This window comes from Dendropsophus ebraccatus, chromosome 9, assembly GCF_027789765.1.
Source record: "Dendropsophus ebraccatus isolate aDenEbr1 chromosome 9, aDenEbr1.pat, whole genome shotgun sequence".
NCBI lineage: Eukaryota > Metazoa > Chordata > Amphibia > Anura > Hylidae > Dendropsophus > Dendropsophus ebraccatus.
The window spans coordinates 18,411,874-18,427,925 of record NC_091462.1 but is presented as its reverse complement, the minus strand read 5'-3'; the positions used below and the strand labels follow the sequence as shown (position 1 = coordinate 18,427,925).

At 46.0% G+C, this 16,052-nt stretch overlaps 1 protein-coding gene across 3 annotated transcripts in view; it reads left to right on the top strand.

Moving 5' to 3' along the window:
* GTDC1 (glycosyltransferase like domain containing 1) overlaps positions 1–16,052 on the top strand; it is a 173,766-nt gene that overhangs the window by 16,535 nt on the left and 141,179 nt on the right. The window contains exon 1 of one of the 3 annotated variants that reach the window (XM_069985078.1): positions 7,127–7,171. The exons of the other annotated variants lie outside the window; for them this stretch is intronic. Coding sequence (XP_069841179.1) covers positions 7,137–7,171 — 35 coding nt within the window. The 5' untranslated portion in view covers positions 7,127–7,136. Of the gene's footprint in view, positions 1–7,126; positions 7,172–16,052 lie in introns of those variants that run through there. 3 annotated transcript variants of the gene reach the window in all.

Genomic DNA, 16,052 nt, shown 5'->3' with positions numbered 1-16,052 from the left:
ACTTCTGACATGTCGATATGACACGTCGGAAGTTTGTATCATTAGGGGTCCGTGTGCTAGAATGAAGGGGCAGAAGCGCTCAGCAGCGCATGCTCTGCCCCTTCATCTCCGCTATAACTGCAGATTACTGAATTATAAAGAAGCCTATGGAAGTTCCATAGGCTCCCATTATAATTCTGTAGACTTCTCAGAATTCATCTCCGTGTAGAGCAGGGGAAGGGCCAGAGCATGTGGTGCTGAGCCCTTCTGTCCCTTCATTCTAGCCATCAGCGAGGGTCTCAGCACTCGGACCTCCACCGATACACACTTCTAACATGTGGCGATGACATGTCAGAAGTTTTTAAAAATGATAGACCATAGTCTGTGAATTAAAGTGTAACTATCAGTGGATTAGATTGTACTGGTGTAAAAGGTCCTCATACACCTTATACATCTCGCTGCAGGTTTAGCCGTCAGTATAAGGTGTATGGGGCTCTCCCGACAAACTGACAGATGATGTAGGTGAAAATAGGGGTTGGACGTGATAGAGTTTAGAGTGGGGATTCCTGTCGTTATGACAGGAATCCCTGTTCCTTTACAGTGTGTTCCCCGCAATAGAGGCAGAGAGAGAGACAGGAGTGGGCAGGTGTTTGAACTTGCCGCATCTACCTTGCTTCTTCCTGCGGCGGGGAACAGCTCCTCCAGCCTGCCCCAGCTGCCGGCACCCATTTCCAGGCTGCCGGCGAATGTGTTTCAGCACTGGTGGCCTGAAGATGGGTGCTGGCAGCTGGGGCAGGCTGGAGGAGCTGTTCCCCGCAGCAGGGAGAAGTTCTGTGGGGAACATCCATTTAGAGCAGGGATTCCCCTCATTATGACAGGAATCCCTGCTCCTGTAATCCTGGTATTCCTGAACTCCTCAATAATCCACAATAGTTCAGCTGACAGTTATCCCCCTGATTTTGTTTGAATGCCAAACAATGTTCGAGCACCGAACAAAACTTCAGGTGAAGATTTTGTTTGAATACCGAGCTGTTCGGGAACTGAGATTTTACTGTATTAGCAAAAATATTTTACTTGAAGAGTCCTACAAATCTAGGGGTCCTATTCCACGGGCCAAGCAGGGCCCGATCAACGATGTAAACGAGCGCCGATCTGCTAGATTGCCGCTCAATTACTGGGCCTATTCCACGGCCCGATGATCGTTGTGCGAGGGCTGCAGGGACATCATTACCGATGTCCTTGCAGCATACATTACCTGTCAGTTCTTCTCCTCCGCTTTGTCTTCCTTCCCGGGTCCCGCGTGCTGTAGCTTCAGAATGGCCTGTCAGCTGACAAGCCACTCTGCAGCTAGAGCGCGCGGGACCTGGGGAGGAAGACAGAGCGGAGGAGAAGCCCTGCAGGTAATGTATTGTGCTTCTCAAATCGTCGGTCGCCCGCCGCACACCGATATTCCACCATAGCAATGCGCGGTGGGGGAACGATGATTTTAGGTCTGGCCCTAAATGAACGATCAGCCGATGACACGATCATCGGCTGATCGTTCTCTCTATTCCACTGAGCGATAATCGGCCGCATCACACCGAATGGGGCCGATTTGGCCCATTATCGTTCCTGTGGAATAGGGCCCTTACTGTTTTAGATGAGAGGGGAATAACCCTCTAATTTGCCCTATAATGGCACCAGAATTGATTGCCTACTGCCAAGTAGCCCACAGTTTGTGGTCAACTTACTGTCAAGGGACTCTTCAGTCAAGTAGGTATTGTACAAATGTGGACAGCCCCTTTAATGGCTTTAGACTATCCCTTTTAGTGTTGTCTAACAATAAGTTGTGACCTCGGTGATCATCTGTCGGTGATGCAGGCAGTGTTCAGTTTTCCTATAGCACCTCCTCAGGAGAAACTAAGCATTACACAGTGTCCACTCAAATCAAAACCTGTCTTAGTCATGCTTGGACCTCTGGGTCCTCCAGAGGGAGAGACACTCTTTATAACCTCTGTGATAGTGTTTGGAAATAGATAACCAGACAACATTATAGGGGGGAAAAAAGGAACAAATTACATTTTAATCATGTTTCTCCTGATATAGTTAAGAAAATATAGATAAGGCAAACATCTCACTGAATGATTCCTTCTCGCTTGCAAAGTTTTCAGAAATGTCATCAGATGTGGTCTGGAATTGATTGCTTTGGGATTAATCACAATCAGTAGTGGCTGGGATCTGTCACGGAAGGATTGGGAGGGACCACAAAAAATAGGCTTAATTGATGGGGCACAATGCGGCACTGGGAGGTGGGTGGTAATCACTGGAGACATGTAACCACAGGCCACTTTGGTGCCTTAATTACAAGAAAGGAATGCACATAATTGACCTTGAAATTGAGAAAATATTTTAGAATCTGATGAAGGAGACACAATTATAGCTAGGTAGATGGCGGACGATGGCGGAGATAGTGATGAGTAATTGGCGTGTCTGATTCTCTCATGAAAGAAAGGGAAGACAAAGCGGATGCTGCGCCTGAAATCGCTTTACAGGCGACTCACTGGCATGTCGTGTGGAAATGTTGATTGCTCTTATGTCAATGTCTAAGATGGTATCTCACTACTAGGTTTAGGAACATTAAACAGTTACTGTTACTTAATGGAACTTTTGACATGTCACTTTAAAAGTTTTCGTTGGTTGGGGTCTTGGTGTTTAGATCCTCACCGGTCAGCGGACCTTTGTGAAGTCTGTACTTTGCACTGCTGTGTGGGGACTGTGAGCATGACATATAGCCATGTAAGACTTGGGATAGGCAGAGAGGGTTTTTGTACTTGATCCTGTTTATCAGTCTTTGCTTTGATTTATTTGGTCATTATTAGAGATGAGCATCATTCGAGCGTTCTTGGGTCGGATCGTTCGGCATTTGATTACCAGTGGCTGACGAAGTTGGATACAGCCCTAGTGAGTCCTGAAAAACATGGATACAGTCATAGGCCATATGACGTATCCATGTTTTCTCGGATTTTCTAGAGATGCATTCAACCTTGATCGCTGAACGATCTGACCCAAGCACGCTTGAATGATGCTCATCTCTAATCACCATCATTATGTTTGCTGTACAGTTCAAATCTGCTTTAAGTAGTGGGGGTATCTGAGTACTAGAAGGATCCACGAACGTCTCAGCCAGATTGTAACACTTCCTTAGCCTGCCCGGTCGTCAGATTTATCCTCAATAGAACATTAATGGCGAGCCAGGTTCAGCAACCTACAAGTGTGCGGGATTTACAGGCCCACTCTCAAAGAAGCAATCAGGGTTTTTATTTTTAATTCTTCCCCCGGCTGTAGGCTCCACATATACTTACCAGGGAGGATTGGTGTCCCACGGCACTAGTGCCCACGTGATCTCTTCAGCTTCAGCTCTGCAGCTTAGTCAGAGTGCTCTCATAGAGATGCATTGGGGATCCTGACTTCCACCCTCTTGAGCTGGATCCCGTTGGTGGTGAGGCAACCACTCTTTTGACCCCTCTTCTTTCTTTAGGTCTATTAAAGGCCAGAAGTCAGGGTCTCAAATGCATCTCTCTGAGAACGCTCTCATTGAGATGCATGGGAGACTCATAGATGGGTGGGAGACTCTCATAGATATGCATTCGAGACCCTGACTTCCAGCCTTCAATAGACCTGTAGAAAGAAGAGTGGGGATGTCACCACTAGTGGGATCTGAGCGTCTCAGTAGGACCAGAATGCGGGACACCGATCATCATTGGAAGGTATATGTGGCAGCCTGCAGCTTGGGGAAGGAATAAAAAAAAAAAAGTTTTTTTTTTTTTTTTTGGCAAATGTGCTCCAGGATGCCATACAAAAATTACCCCCCCCCCCCTTCCCCAAAAAAAAAAAGAGTGCTCAGACTTGGGGTTTATGCAGTTGGGATCCACCACCCATAACCCTGACAATCAGAATTGCTTTGAGACTTGTGAAGATGCTTCCATGCCCATAGACTAAACATAATAAGGTTGATGGGTTTTTCGGCACTATCTAGGATCACATTCAGGAGTTTTTTCTTAGGAGATTTTCTTTACTACATGTATAAAATATAGTAAGAATTAAAAGGATTTTTTTAGATTAAAAAGTCTAGAGCTTCCTTTAACTTAATAAGGTAATGAAGCTGATGAGCTTAGTAAGTATATTTCAGATAAATGGGCCTGTAGATGTTAACGCGAGGCCATGCTCCTACAGAAGGTGCCGGGGGCTATGTTGGCCCGGTGGCTCCTGGCAGCAGAGGCCATATCTTGTTCCTGTGACAGAATAGCTCTAAGTAGCTTCTCTCTAGCAGCGATCATCCACACTGACATCTCTACGTTATCAGCCCAAGGAGGAGAATTATTTTAAACTCTGCGTATGCAGAAAAGTCTTAGTAATCAATTTTAGGAAAGTATGAAGGATGCCCGCGCCGTATGCAGAGAGGCTAGCTTAGTGCTAATATGATCATAGATTTACGGGGCCGGTTATTTGCATCAGTGAGTGATAGAGTTGCCGGTGACCTTTCTGTACAATATGTTGCTTTTAACATTTGCGTTTATTTTTCAAGTGACTGATTCTGTTTTTTTTTCTTATCCTTGGGGTGGAGGAAGTATTTTGTAGATGGTGGCCATGTATAGAAAAAGCATATATAGTCTACAGTAATGAATTAGCTGTAATGTCACTGTTTAAAGCAGGGATGGAGAATCAAGAGGACTCGAGTCTGCTGACCGATTCTTGCAAAACCAGGAATAGGAAATCTTTGGCCTTTGAGCTGTTGCAAAACTACAATTCCCATCAAGCCTGGACAGCCAAAGCGAAGCTGGAAGGCCAAACGTTCCCTATGCTTGGTTTTATGGGAATCAGTCAGCAGACTTAAGTCCTGTTTATTGGACACTTAAAAGGGGAAGTCCAGCAATGAGCTAAAACATTATTCCCGGGTGGGGGACCATAAAGCAGAAGTCATATTCACCTCCCCTCCAGCTACATCACGACCCAGTTGATAGATGCCCTACTCAGCCAGTCAGTGACTGGGGCGGGACACCGCTGTAGTCACTGATTGGCTTAGTGGGCTAAATCCCACCTGCTTGTGATGTACCCGGAAACTGCGAGAAGAGGACACCTGGCTGGCCTCCCGCTCCCGCTCTGGAGGTGGGCCAGTGCTCCTAACGGTGCACTGGACCAAGAATTACACTGCTAACCGCACAGAAACAGTGCCAAGGAGGAATGTAAGAGATATACCTTCCTCCTCAGCACCCTGTGTGAAATAGGGGTCATCTAACCTGCTAATAGTTCCCCTTTAAAGGAGTCCGGTTAAAATTTTTATTAAAGTATTGTATTGTCCCCCAAAAGTTATACAAATCTCCAATATACACTTATTATGGGAAATGCTTATAAAGTGCTTTTTTCCTTAGCACTTACTGCTGCATCAAGGCTTCACTTCCTGGATAACATGGTGATGTCACTTCCTGAATAACATGGTGATGTCACTTCCTGGATAAAATGGTGATGTCACGAACTGACTCCCAGAGCTGTGCTGGCTGTGGCTGCTGGAGAGGATGATGGCAGGGGGACGTTGAGGGACACAGGGCACTGGAGGGACACTGAGCATCTTCCTGCCATCATCCTCTCCAGCAGCCACAGCCTGCACAGCTCTGGGAGTCAGGTCGTGACATCACCATTTTATCCAGGAAGTGACATCACCATGTTATCCAGGAAGTGAAGCCTTGATGCAGTAGTAAGTGCAGGGGAAAAAGCACTTTATAAGCATTTCCCGTAAAAAATTTATATTTTTGTAACTTGGTGATTTGTATAACTTTTGGGGGGCGATACAATACTTTAATAAAAACTTTCACAAATCCGCGCTAAGAAGTTCCCACGGATTCCGCCGCTTGTATCTCCGCCCATGCCATAGACTACATTCTATGGTTAGGCGAATTCCGCCGTCCGCCAAAAGAATTGACCTGCCAATTGTTTAGTCGGAGGGTGGAATCCGCCCAAGCCTAGAATAGATTTTATGGCACGGGCGGAAATGTGTGGGGTGGAATCCGCGGGAACTTTTCTGCGCGGATTCCTCAATGTGAACGCACCCTAATTCCTTCCTTTATTGTCTAGAGTAGACTGTCACCAAACAGAGATGTCATCTACAAGGCAAACTCCACCAGAATAAATCCCCCATCGTTTTGTAGGGTATCGGCATTGAGGAAGTGAATGATATGCGGTTATTCTATTCATGAAGCTGCCCGGTGTTCCATTCCTTCTGCATTTCCCTCTCCTCACGTAACACAGATATATTTGTAACATGGATTCGCCGCTTTGAATCATCACAATTTCCTTTCATGTAAACAAACAACAAAAGAAGCCGTTTCCGTCCTGACTGGCGGGTGATAAAGAGCCTGAAACGCGTCTTGTTCTCCGCCGCGATTGTAGTCGTCTGCACTTGTAATATAGAGGAGCCTATTTGTTCACAAGTGACAAAAAGCAGGTGGTACATTCAGGAAATATTAGAGCTATCAATTCTGGAGCGGCCTCTGTCTGTTCTTCTGAGACATGCCTGTTTTCTAGAAAGTTGCATGGGATAATACTGGTAAATTGAATTGGAATGCAGGTGTTTTGAATTACGCTCCAGAGCTGCGCTTCGCTGGGGCTGTGTGCGCAGGAGTGTCTGGAGTGCTCTCTGATTTACTATAGCTTCTATGAGATGGAGGATATACGCAGCTATATCTGCAAACAAGAGCCCAGGAAATAAATAGTGTCTTATAGCCAAGGGTTCTTGTAACATAAAATATACATGGCGGAATTCCTTCACTCTATAATAGAGAAACATCACGACACTAGACACAGAATACTGAGCAAAGATGGCAAAGTGATGGCAGGAGATTGTATTTAAAGGGAATGTGTCATTGGATAGTGACTTATGGTTTACATAATGGGGGAGATTTATCAAACATGGTGTAGAGTGAAACTGGCTCAGTTGCCCCTAGCAACCAATCAGATTCCACCTTTCATTTTCCAAAGAGTCTGTGGGGAATGAGAGGTGGAATCTGATTGGTTGCTAGGGGCAACTGAGCCAGTTTCACTTTACACCATGTTGGATAAATCTCCCCCAAAGCATATTTTAAAAGGGGACCTATCAGCAGGTTGGACGTACATACCCTGCTGATATGTGCCTATTGCCCAGGAGACGCCGAGGAGTAAGGTATGTGTCTTATCTTCATCCTCTGCGCCGTTCCTGTTCCGTCAGTAGTTTGCTCCACAGTATGGTGAGACTGTTAGGAGCGCTAGGGAGGGGCTTTAGGAGCACTGCCCGCCCCATAGTGCTGATTCGCCCCCTGACCCCACAGCAGAATCGGTGGTATGGGTGCGGGGCAGTGCCCCCAATGGTCTCTCCGGGCCGTGGAGCACATGACTAACAGCACCGAAATGCCACTGAGTAGGAAGGTAAGAGACATACCTTCCTCTTCGGCGTCTCCTGTGCAGTAGGGAGGTATCAGCAGGTTAGATTTGTTTAACCCCTCTCCATAGAGAACACATAGATGTTAACCCTTGCTAAGAATGTGTGTGCATGTAGAGGGTAGAGCAGACGTGAAGAAATGAACTTTATACAAACAGTCATTTTAAATTATACTTCTACAGATCCAGGAGACACTACCAGGACAAGGTGAGACTTAAAGAGTTATTCCGCTTAAACATAACTTTTCATATGTTGCTGCCCAGGATGAGAATAACACTCCAAACTTTTTATCTATTCAGTCTCATTCCCTCAGTTCTAAGGCTGCTGCTTTGTGCTGAAAACAAAGACAATCTGTATCTGAGCTGTTTTCTTCAGTTCTGCTCTTAACCCCCTCCTCCCCTCTCCTTTCTAGACGGCTCATGTGAACAGGTCTCTGGCAAGCTGTATCTGCAACTTTGTAATGCTGGGAGGATTAATCACAGTAAGTTCATTAGCAACTTGCCCTCAGATCAATCCTCCCAGTAATAAAAAGTTGCTAAAAAGTTCCAGATACAGCCTGCCAGGGACTTGTTTACATGAGCCGTCTCAGAAGGGAAGAGCAATTATATGGGATTACATAAAGCGCTGCGCGTCTTGTAATACTGTGTTTCCCCGAAAATAAGACTGTGCCATATATATATTTTTTTTCTTCCCATAACAGGCACTATGTCTTATTTTCCAGGGGGGTGGGGATGGGCGCTGGGGGGGAGTGGGTGCGCAGGGGGAGAGAAATAAGACATCTTCCATGGAATACTCGCTGTCAGCGGCGGGTCAGGCGTGTGGCTGCAGGTCAGGTGTGCGGCGGCGTGACATTAGGCAGCATGTGGTGGGACGTCTCCTTCCTCCAGTTCTCAGCTAAAGGAGAGAACAGCTCGGGCACATATTTCGTTGTCTTTAGCAGAAAGCAGCAGCTGAGAACTGGAGAAAGGAGACAGAATAGATAATAACAAGTATGGAAGGAAATGTTAGTCTCACCATGGTCAGCAAAATAGGAAAAGTTATGTTTGAGCGGAGTACTCCTTTAAAATGTCCCATGATTTGGTGTTCAAGTATTTTTAGGTATATACAAGTAATATAAACCTTTATTTTTCAGCCAGTATAGGAACATTCCTCCGCACGCTTATTACAGGCCGCGCAGCACTTTATGTAATCCTGTATAATTGCTCTGTCAGTCCTATGGACACAGGACGCTTCCTCATACTGCAGATTTGCCTCCTATTTGCTATAGACAGTCTATCAATTCACCCAGAGACAGCTCCTCCTGAATATTCATCAGCCGATGCCTCAGTGACTTGATAGCCGGCATCCTGGATCCACCATATAATGGAGGCCTCGACTAGCTTGTAGACATCACTTACATTTATGCTTTGGACGGTTCTTCTTTTTACACCGTACGGGAATTTGCTGGATTTTAATAATCACATTATTGATTACAAGCATGTTTTTTTTTTCCCTAAATTAATCTGGTTCAGTGTACGGTGCAAATGGTGGCTCTGCACCCTTCTTCCCCATAGTAACCCGGCCAACCCAGCCGGCCCTGCGCAACAAATCTACAGCAGGCGTAGATTTGTATCATGAGTTACGACTGCTTGCCATGCCTCTTCCTCACCTTGCAGCATCCCCCTACCCCCAGCCCCATCTGTCCATTAGGCAAGCTGGAGATACGGCAGGCGTATGCCCCTGCCCCTTCTCCCTGGCCTACGCCCTGGCCGCAGCCTTCATAATCCCTCCCCCAGGTTTCTAGCAGAACCTTTACCATCATGCTGCCCTTATCTTCTTCCCATAATGCATCCTGGTGCCATCTCTTTCCTAGGCCGGCCATCCACATGAGATTAAAGGAAATGTTAATCAGCCGAGGTGCGCTCTACCGTTTCTCCATTGTCCAGTTCTGAAGCCCATTGTAAGAGGCCTCAGCAGTGGACAAGTATCGGCAATCTGACCAACCTGTAGCTACACCGCTCCATCCACAGTGGCTGTGATACCCCGTGTGCTCCGACCCCTCAAAGGGGAACTTATTCAGCAGTTTGCGCTCTTCTGTGACATCCAACCAGTCAGGCTAACCACCTTTCTCAAGTCTTCAGTGAGCTTTTGGTAGCCATGACCCTGTCATCAGTTTACACATGGTCCTTCCTTGGACAATTTTGGTGGATAGTCACCACTACATACCAGAAACAATCCCACAAGGCCGGCTGTGTTCAAGATTATGTGGCCCAGTCATCTCACCATCACAATTTGGCCCTTGTAAGTGTTGCTTAAATCCTTACTAGAGAGGCACGAAACTACAGTAAGTTCGGGTTCGCGAAACCCCTGAGCGCTCTACATTTGATTCCCGGTGGCTGGAGAAGATGGATGCAGCCCTAGGGAGTCAAATACAGAGCGTTTTAGGTTTCGCAAAACTGAACTTACTATAGTTTTGCGCATCTCTTAGTCCATTTTTCCTGCTTTAAACATCAACTTCTAGAACGGACTGTTCACTTAGTCCATAACATGGTCCGCAGCCTTGACAGCAGCCATTGGATTATAAGAAGCCGGTCCTTTGTAACTGAGTGATTCCGGCCATGTGGAGACATTTTGAGCCTCAATAAAGTCTCAAAATTGTATTTTCTAACATTTGTGTTGCATTGAGTCTTTTTTTTATGCTTTTGGACCCTTTTAACAATTTTTTTTACGCTATGTCTATTTTTTTTGTGGGCTGGAGGCATATGCTGATTTGCAGTCTCAACGTTTTTTTTTTTTTTACTTTCAAAAATTAGAAATATTTCCTCATTTCTTCTTTCTACATCTGATTTACTTTACTTTCAGCGTAAATTTTACTTTTCTGCTGAAAACAAGTGCAGGAGCATCAAGGTGGATCATCAGGTATAAGAAACGTGTTTTATCTGAAGATTTATTCACAAATTATTTTTTTTTTAATTATTTTATCGTTTGAATTTTATTCATAGTTTATGTAGATTTTTTTTTTATCTTTTATTGTTATAGATATACTTTTTTTTTTAAATTCTTTATACAAGTGAACAGGTGGGCTTGGACATGTTCTCCTATTTTTCTCTCACAAACCATCACATGAAGTGTTACTTCCCGCTGACAATCACGTTCCTGAGAGGAATGAATCTACGTGCGGATTCCAGTTTCTCTTATTTATTATATATATATTTTTAATAAAACTCCTTTTCTTGCTAAAACTGTCAGATGTGGATGTAATCCCAGTGTTAGCATAATTATACAATAATTTACTCAGCACGTACCTGTGGCCTTGAATGTCCTTAGTAAAGTATCTTTAAGACCGCTGTAGGGCAGAAGTGATGGACGCTGATTAGCTGGTAGGGTGTAATCAGCTGAGCTGGCATGAAGTGCTAAACTAATAGCTAATAACTGGCACTGACTAGATAATACTACCGAAAGATTTCTGATGCTACGCTCAAGTGCGACAGAGATGAGGAGGAAAGAAATTCAGTATACAACCGTCAGTCTTAAAGCGTACCTGTCGCAAATTCTTTTTTTTTTTTTTCTCAAGAAATCAACAGGGGTTGTGATCAGCAAGCAGATTTCCAATATACTTTGTAGTAAGTTTTCTATGTTTAAGTAACTGTTATACATACGGCCAAACTGTGGTCTATGCTCCGTCTGCCGATATTTTCTCTGTATTTAGAGTATAGTATAAAGTGGTATAGAGGACGTGTCCTGTATGGTGGAGCATAGAAGATAAGTGCTGTGTGGTGTGGTGTAGTATAGAGGAGGAGGTGTCCTGTGTGGTGTAGTATATAGAGGAGGTGTCCTGTGTGGTGTAGTATATAGAGGAGGTGTCCTGTGTGGTGTAGTATAGAGGAGGAGTCCTGTGTGGTGTAGTATAGAGGATGTGTCCTGTGTGGTGTAGTATATAGAGGAGGTGTCCTGTGTGGTGTAGTATATAGAGGAGGTGTCCTGTGTGGTGTAGTATAGAGGATGTGTCCTGTGTGGTGTAGTATAGAGAATGTGTCCTGTGTGGTGTAGTATAGAGGAGGTGTCCTGTGTGGTGTAGTATAGAGGATGTGTCCTATATGGTGGAGTATAGAAGATAAGTGCTGTGTGGTGGAGTATAGAGGATGTGCCCTGTGTGGTGTAGTATAGAGGATGTGTCCTGTGTGGTGTAGTATAGAGGATGTGTCCTGTGTGGTGTAGTATAGAGGATGTGTCCTGTGTGGTGTAGTATAGAGGATGTGTCCTGTGTGGTGTAGTATAGAGGATGTGTCCTGTGTGGTGTAGTATAGAGCAGTGATTTTCAACCTTTTTTGAGCCGCGGCACACTTTTTATACTTAAAAAATCCCGGGGCACACCACCAACCAAAATGGCACAAAATGACACTAAAACAGTATATATTATACATATAGTTAATAATATAGATTCTAAATGTATTTATACTCACTCAGTGTGAAACCTTGGCCTGTTTTCTTCTCCCCCCTGTGCTTCTCTCCTGTGCTTCTCTTCACCGACTTCTCCCCCCTACTTCTCTCCTGTGCTTCTCTCCACCATACTTCTCTCCTGTGCTTCTCTCCTGTGCTTCTCTCCACCATACTTCTCCCCCCTACTTCTCTCCTGTGCTTCTCGCCACCATAATTCTCCCCCCTGCTTCTCTACTGTGCTTCTCTCCACCATACTTCTCCCCCCTGCTTCTCTCCTGTGCTTCTCTCCCCCGTGCTTCTCTCCTGTGCTTCTCTCCACCATACTTCTCTCCCCCCTGCTTCTCTCCACCAAACTTCTCTCCCCCCTGCTTCTCTCCGCTGTTTCTCTCCCCCATCCCCAGGTTTCTCTCCCCCATTGTTTTCTCCTGTTTCACAGGGGCACCATAGTTTGGGGAACTTTCCCCGTGGCACACCCGACCATGTGTCGCGGCACACTGGTTGAAAATCACTGGTATAGAGGATGTGTCCTGTGTTGTAGTATATAGAGGAGGTGTCCTGTGTGGTGTAGTATACAGGAGGTGTCCTGTGTGGTGTAGTATACAGGAGGTGTCCTGTGTGGTGTAGTATAGAGGAGGTGTCCTGTGTGGTGTAGTATAGAGCAGTGATTTTCAACCAGTGTGCCGTGACACATGGTCGGGTGTGCCGCGGGGAAAGTTCCCCAAACTATGGTGCCCCTGCAGATCGCCCCACTGCTGCTCTCCGCCTCACCTACTCGCTGCCTGTAGCGCCCGGACGTGCTCCTCCTATCCAATCAGCGGAAACCGGGAGACCGGTCTCCGCTGATTGGAGGAGCACGTCCGGGCCCTACGGGCGGCCAGTAGGTGAGGCGGACAGCAGCGGCGACCATCTGAGAGGAGGTGAAGAGGAAGGGGGGGGGGGAGAGAAACATGGGGATGGGGGAGAGAAGCAGGGGGGAGAGAAACCTGGGGATGGGGGAGAGAAACAGCGGAGAGAAAAGTTTGGTGGAGAGAAGCATAGGGGGAGAGAAGCACAGGAGAGAAGCAGGGAGGAGAAGTATAGTGGAGAGAAGCATGGGGGAGAGAAGTATGGTGGAGAGAAGCAGGGAGGGAGAAGTATAGTGGAGAGAAGCATGGGGGAGAGAAGTATAGTGGAGAGAAGCATGGGGGAGAGAAGTATGGTGGAGAGAAGCAGGGGGGGAGAAGTATGGTGGAGAGAAGTATGGTGGAGAGAAGCAGGGGGGAGAAGTATAGTGGAGAGAAGCATGGGGGAGAGAAGTATGGTGAAGAGAAGCAGGGGGTGAGAAGTATAGTGGAGAGAAGCACAGGAGAGAAGCAGGGAGGAGAAGTATAGTGGAGAGAAGCATGGGGAGAGAAGTATGGTGGAGAGAAGCAGGGGGGGAGAAGTATAGTGGAGAGAAGCATGGGGGAGAGAAGTATGGTGGAGAGAAGCAGGGGGGAGAAGTATAGTGGAGAGAAGCACAGGAGAGAAGTATGGTGGAGAGAAGCATGGGGAAGAGAAGTATGGTGGAGAGAAGCAGGGGGCAGAGAAGTATGGTGGAGAGAAGCAGGGGGGAGAGAAGTATGGTGGAGAGAAGCATGGGGGAGAGAAGCACAGGGGGGAGAAGAAAACAGGCCCAGGTTTCACACTGAGTGAGTATAAATACATTTAGAATCTATATTATTAACTATATGTATACTATGTACTGTTTTAGTGTCATTTTGTGCCATTTTGGTTGGTGGTGTGCCCCGGGATTTTTTAAGTATAAAAAGTGTGCCGCGGCTCAAAAAAGGTTGAAAATCACTGGTATAGAGGATGTGTCCTGTGTGGTGTAGTATATAGAGGAGGTGTCCTGTGTGGTGTAGTATATAGAGGATGTGTCCTGTGTGGTGTAGTATAGAGGAAGTGTCCTGTGTGGTGTAGTATATAGAGGAGGTGTCCTGTGTGGTGTAGTATATAGAGGAGGTGTCCTGTGTGGTGTAGTATATTGAGGATGTGTCCTGTGTGGTGTAGTATATAGAGGATGTGTCCTGTGTGGTGTAGTATATAGACGATGTGTCCTGTGTGGTGTAGTATATAGAGGATGTGTCCTGTGTGGTGTAGTATAGAGGAGGTGTCCTGTGTGGTGTAGTATATATAGAGGAGGTGTCCTGTGTGGTGTAGTATATAGAGGATGTGTCCTGTGTGGTGTAGTATAGAGGAGGTAACCTGTGTGGTGTAGTATATATAGAGGATGTGTCCTGTGTGGTGTAGTATAGAGGAGGTGTCCTGTGTGGTGTAGTATAGAGGAGGTTGCGTCCTGAGTGGTATAATATATAGTGGATGTGTCCTGTGTGATGTAGTATAGAGGAGGTGTCCTGTGTGGTGTAGTATATAGAGGATGTGTCCTGTGTGGTGTAGTATATAAAGGATGTGTCCTGTGTGGTGTAGTATATATAGGATGTGTCCTGTGTGGTGTAGTATATAGAGGATGTGTCCTGTGTGGTGTAGTATAGAGGAGGTGTCCTGTGTGGTGTAGTATATAGAGGAGGTGTCCTGTGTGCTGTAGTATATATAGCGGAGGTGTCCTGTCTGGTGTAGTATATAGTGGATGTGTCCTGTGTGGTGTAGTATATATAGCGGAGGTGTCCTGTGTGGTGTAGTATATAGTGGATGTGTCCTGTGTGGTGTAGTATATATAGAGGAGGTGTCCTGTGTGGTGTAGTATATAGAGGATGTGTCCTGTGTGGTGTGGTGTAGTATAGAGGAGGTGTCCTGTGTGGTGTAGTATATAGAGGAGGTGTCCTGTGTGGTGTAGTATAGAGGAGGTGTCCTGTGTGGTGTAGTATAGAGGAGGTTTCCTGTGTGGTGTAGTATATAGAGGAGGTGTCCTGTGTGGTGTAGTATATAGAGGAGGTGCCCTGTGTGGTGTAGTATATAGAGGAGGTGTCCTGTGTGGTGTAGTATATAGAGGAGGTGTCCTGTGTGGTGTAGTATATAAAGGATGTGTCCTGTGTGGTGTAGTATAGAGGAGGTGTCCTGTGTGGTGTAGTATATAGAGGAGGTGCCCTGTGTGGTGTAGTATATAGAGAAGGTGTCCTGTGTGGTGTAGTATATAGAGAAGGTGTCCTGTGTGGTGTAGTATATAGAGGAGGATGTGCCCTGTGTGGTGTAGTATATAGAGGAGGTGTCCTGTGTGGTGTAGTATAGAGGATGTGCCCTGTGTGATGTAGTATATAGAGGATGTGTCCTGTGTGGTGTAGTATAGAGGAGGTGTCCTGTGTTGTGTAGTATAGAGGATGTGTCCTGTGTGGTGTAGTATAGAGGAGGATGTGTCCTGTGTGGTGTAGTATAGAGGATGTGTCCTGTGTGGTGTAGTATAGAGGACGTGTCCTGTGTGATATAGTATATAGAGGATGTGTCCGGTGTGGTGTAGTATATAGAGGATGTGTCCTGTGTGGTGTAGTATATAGAGGAGGATGTGCCCTGTGTGGTGTAGTATAGAGGACGTGTCCTGTGTGGTGTAGTATAGAGGACGTGTACTGTGTGGTGTAGTATAGAGGACGTGTACTGTGTGGTGTAGTATAGAGGACGTGTCCTGTGTGGTGTTGTATAGAGGACGTGTACTGTGTGGTGTAGTATAGAGGACGTGTACTGTGTGGTGTAGTATAGAGGACGTGTACTGTGTGGTGTAGTATAGAGGATGTGTACTGTGTGGTGTAGTATAGAGGACGTGTACTGTGTGGTGTAGTATAGAGGACGTGTACTGTGTGGTGTAGTATAGAGGACGTGTACTGTGTGGTGTAGTATAGAGGACGTGTACTGTGTGGTGTAGTATAGAGGACGTGTACTGTGTGGTGTAGTATAGAGGACGTGTACTGTGTGGTGTGGTGTAGTATAGAGGACGTGTACTGTGTGGTGTAGTATAGAGGACGTGTACTGTGTGGTCCTCTGTCACTGACCCGCCATAATTCAGACTTTTATCGATATTGGCACTTCAGCCTGAAACACGTTGCTTGTGATTTTACACCAAACCTGAAAACAAACCCCTATGTGTCGCCTGCCCGTCGGTCTGTCAGACGGTGTTGCGGTGTAATTACCGCCATCCATTTCTGAGATTGTGCAGATAAATCGTCTCCCCGACAGGATATCCCGGGGTCTCTTCCTATTAACGTTGTCATTATTTTCCCTCTAACCTATAATACAGCCT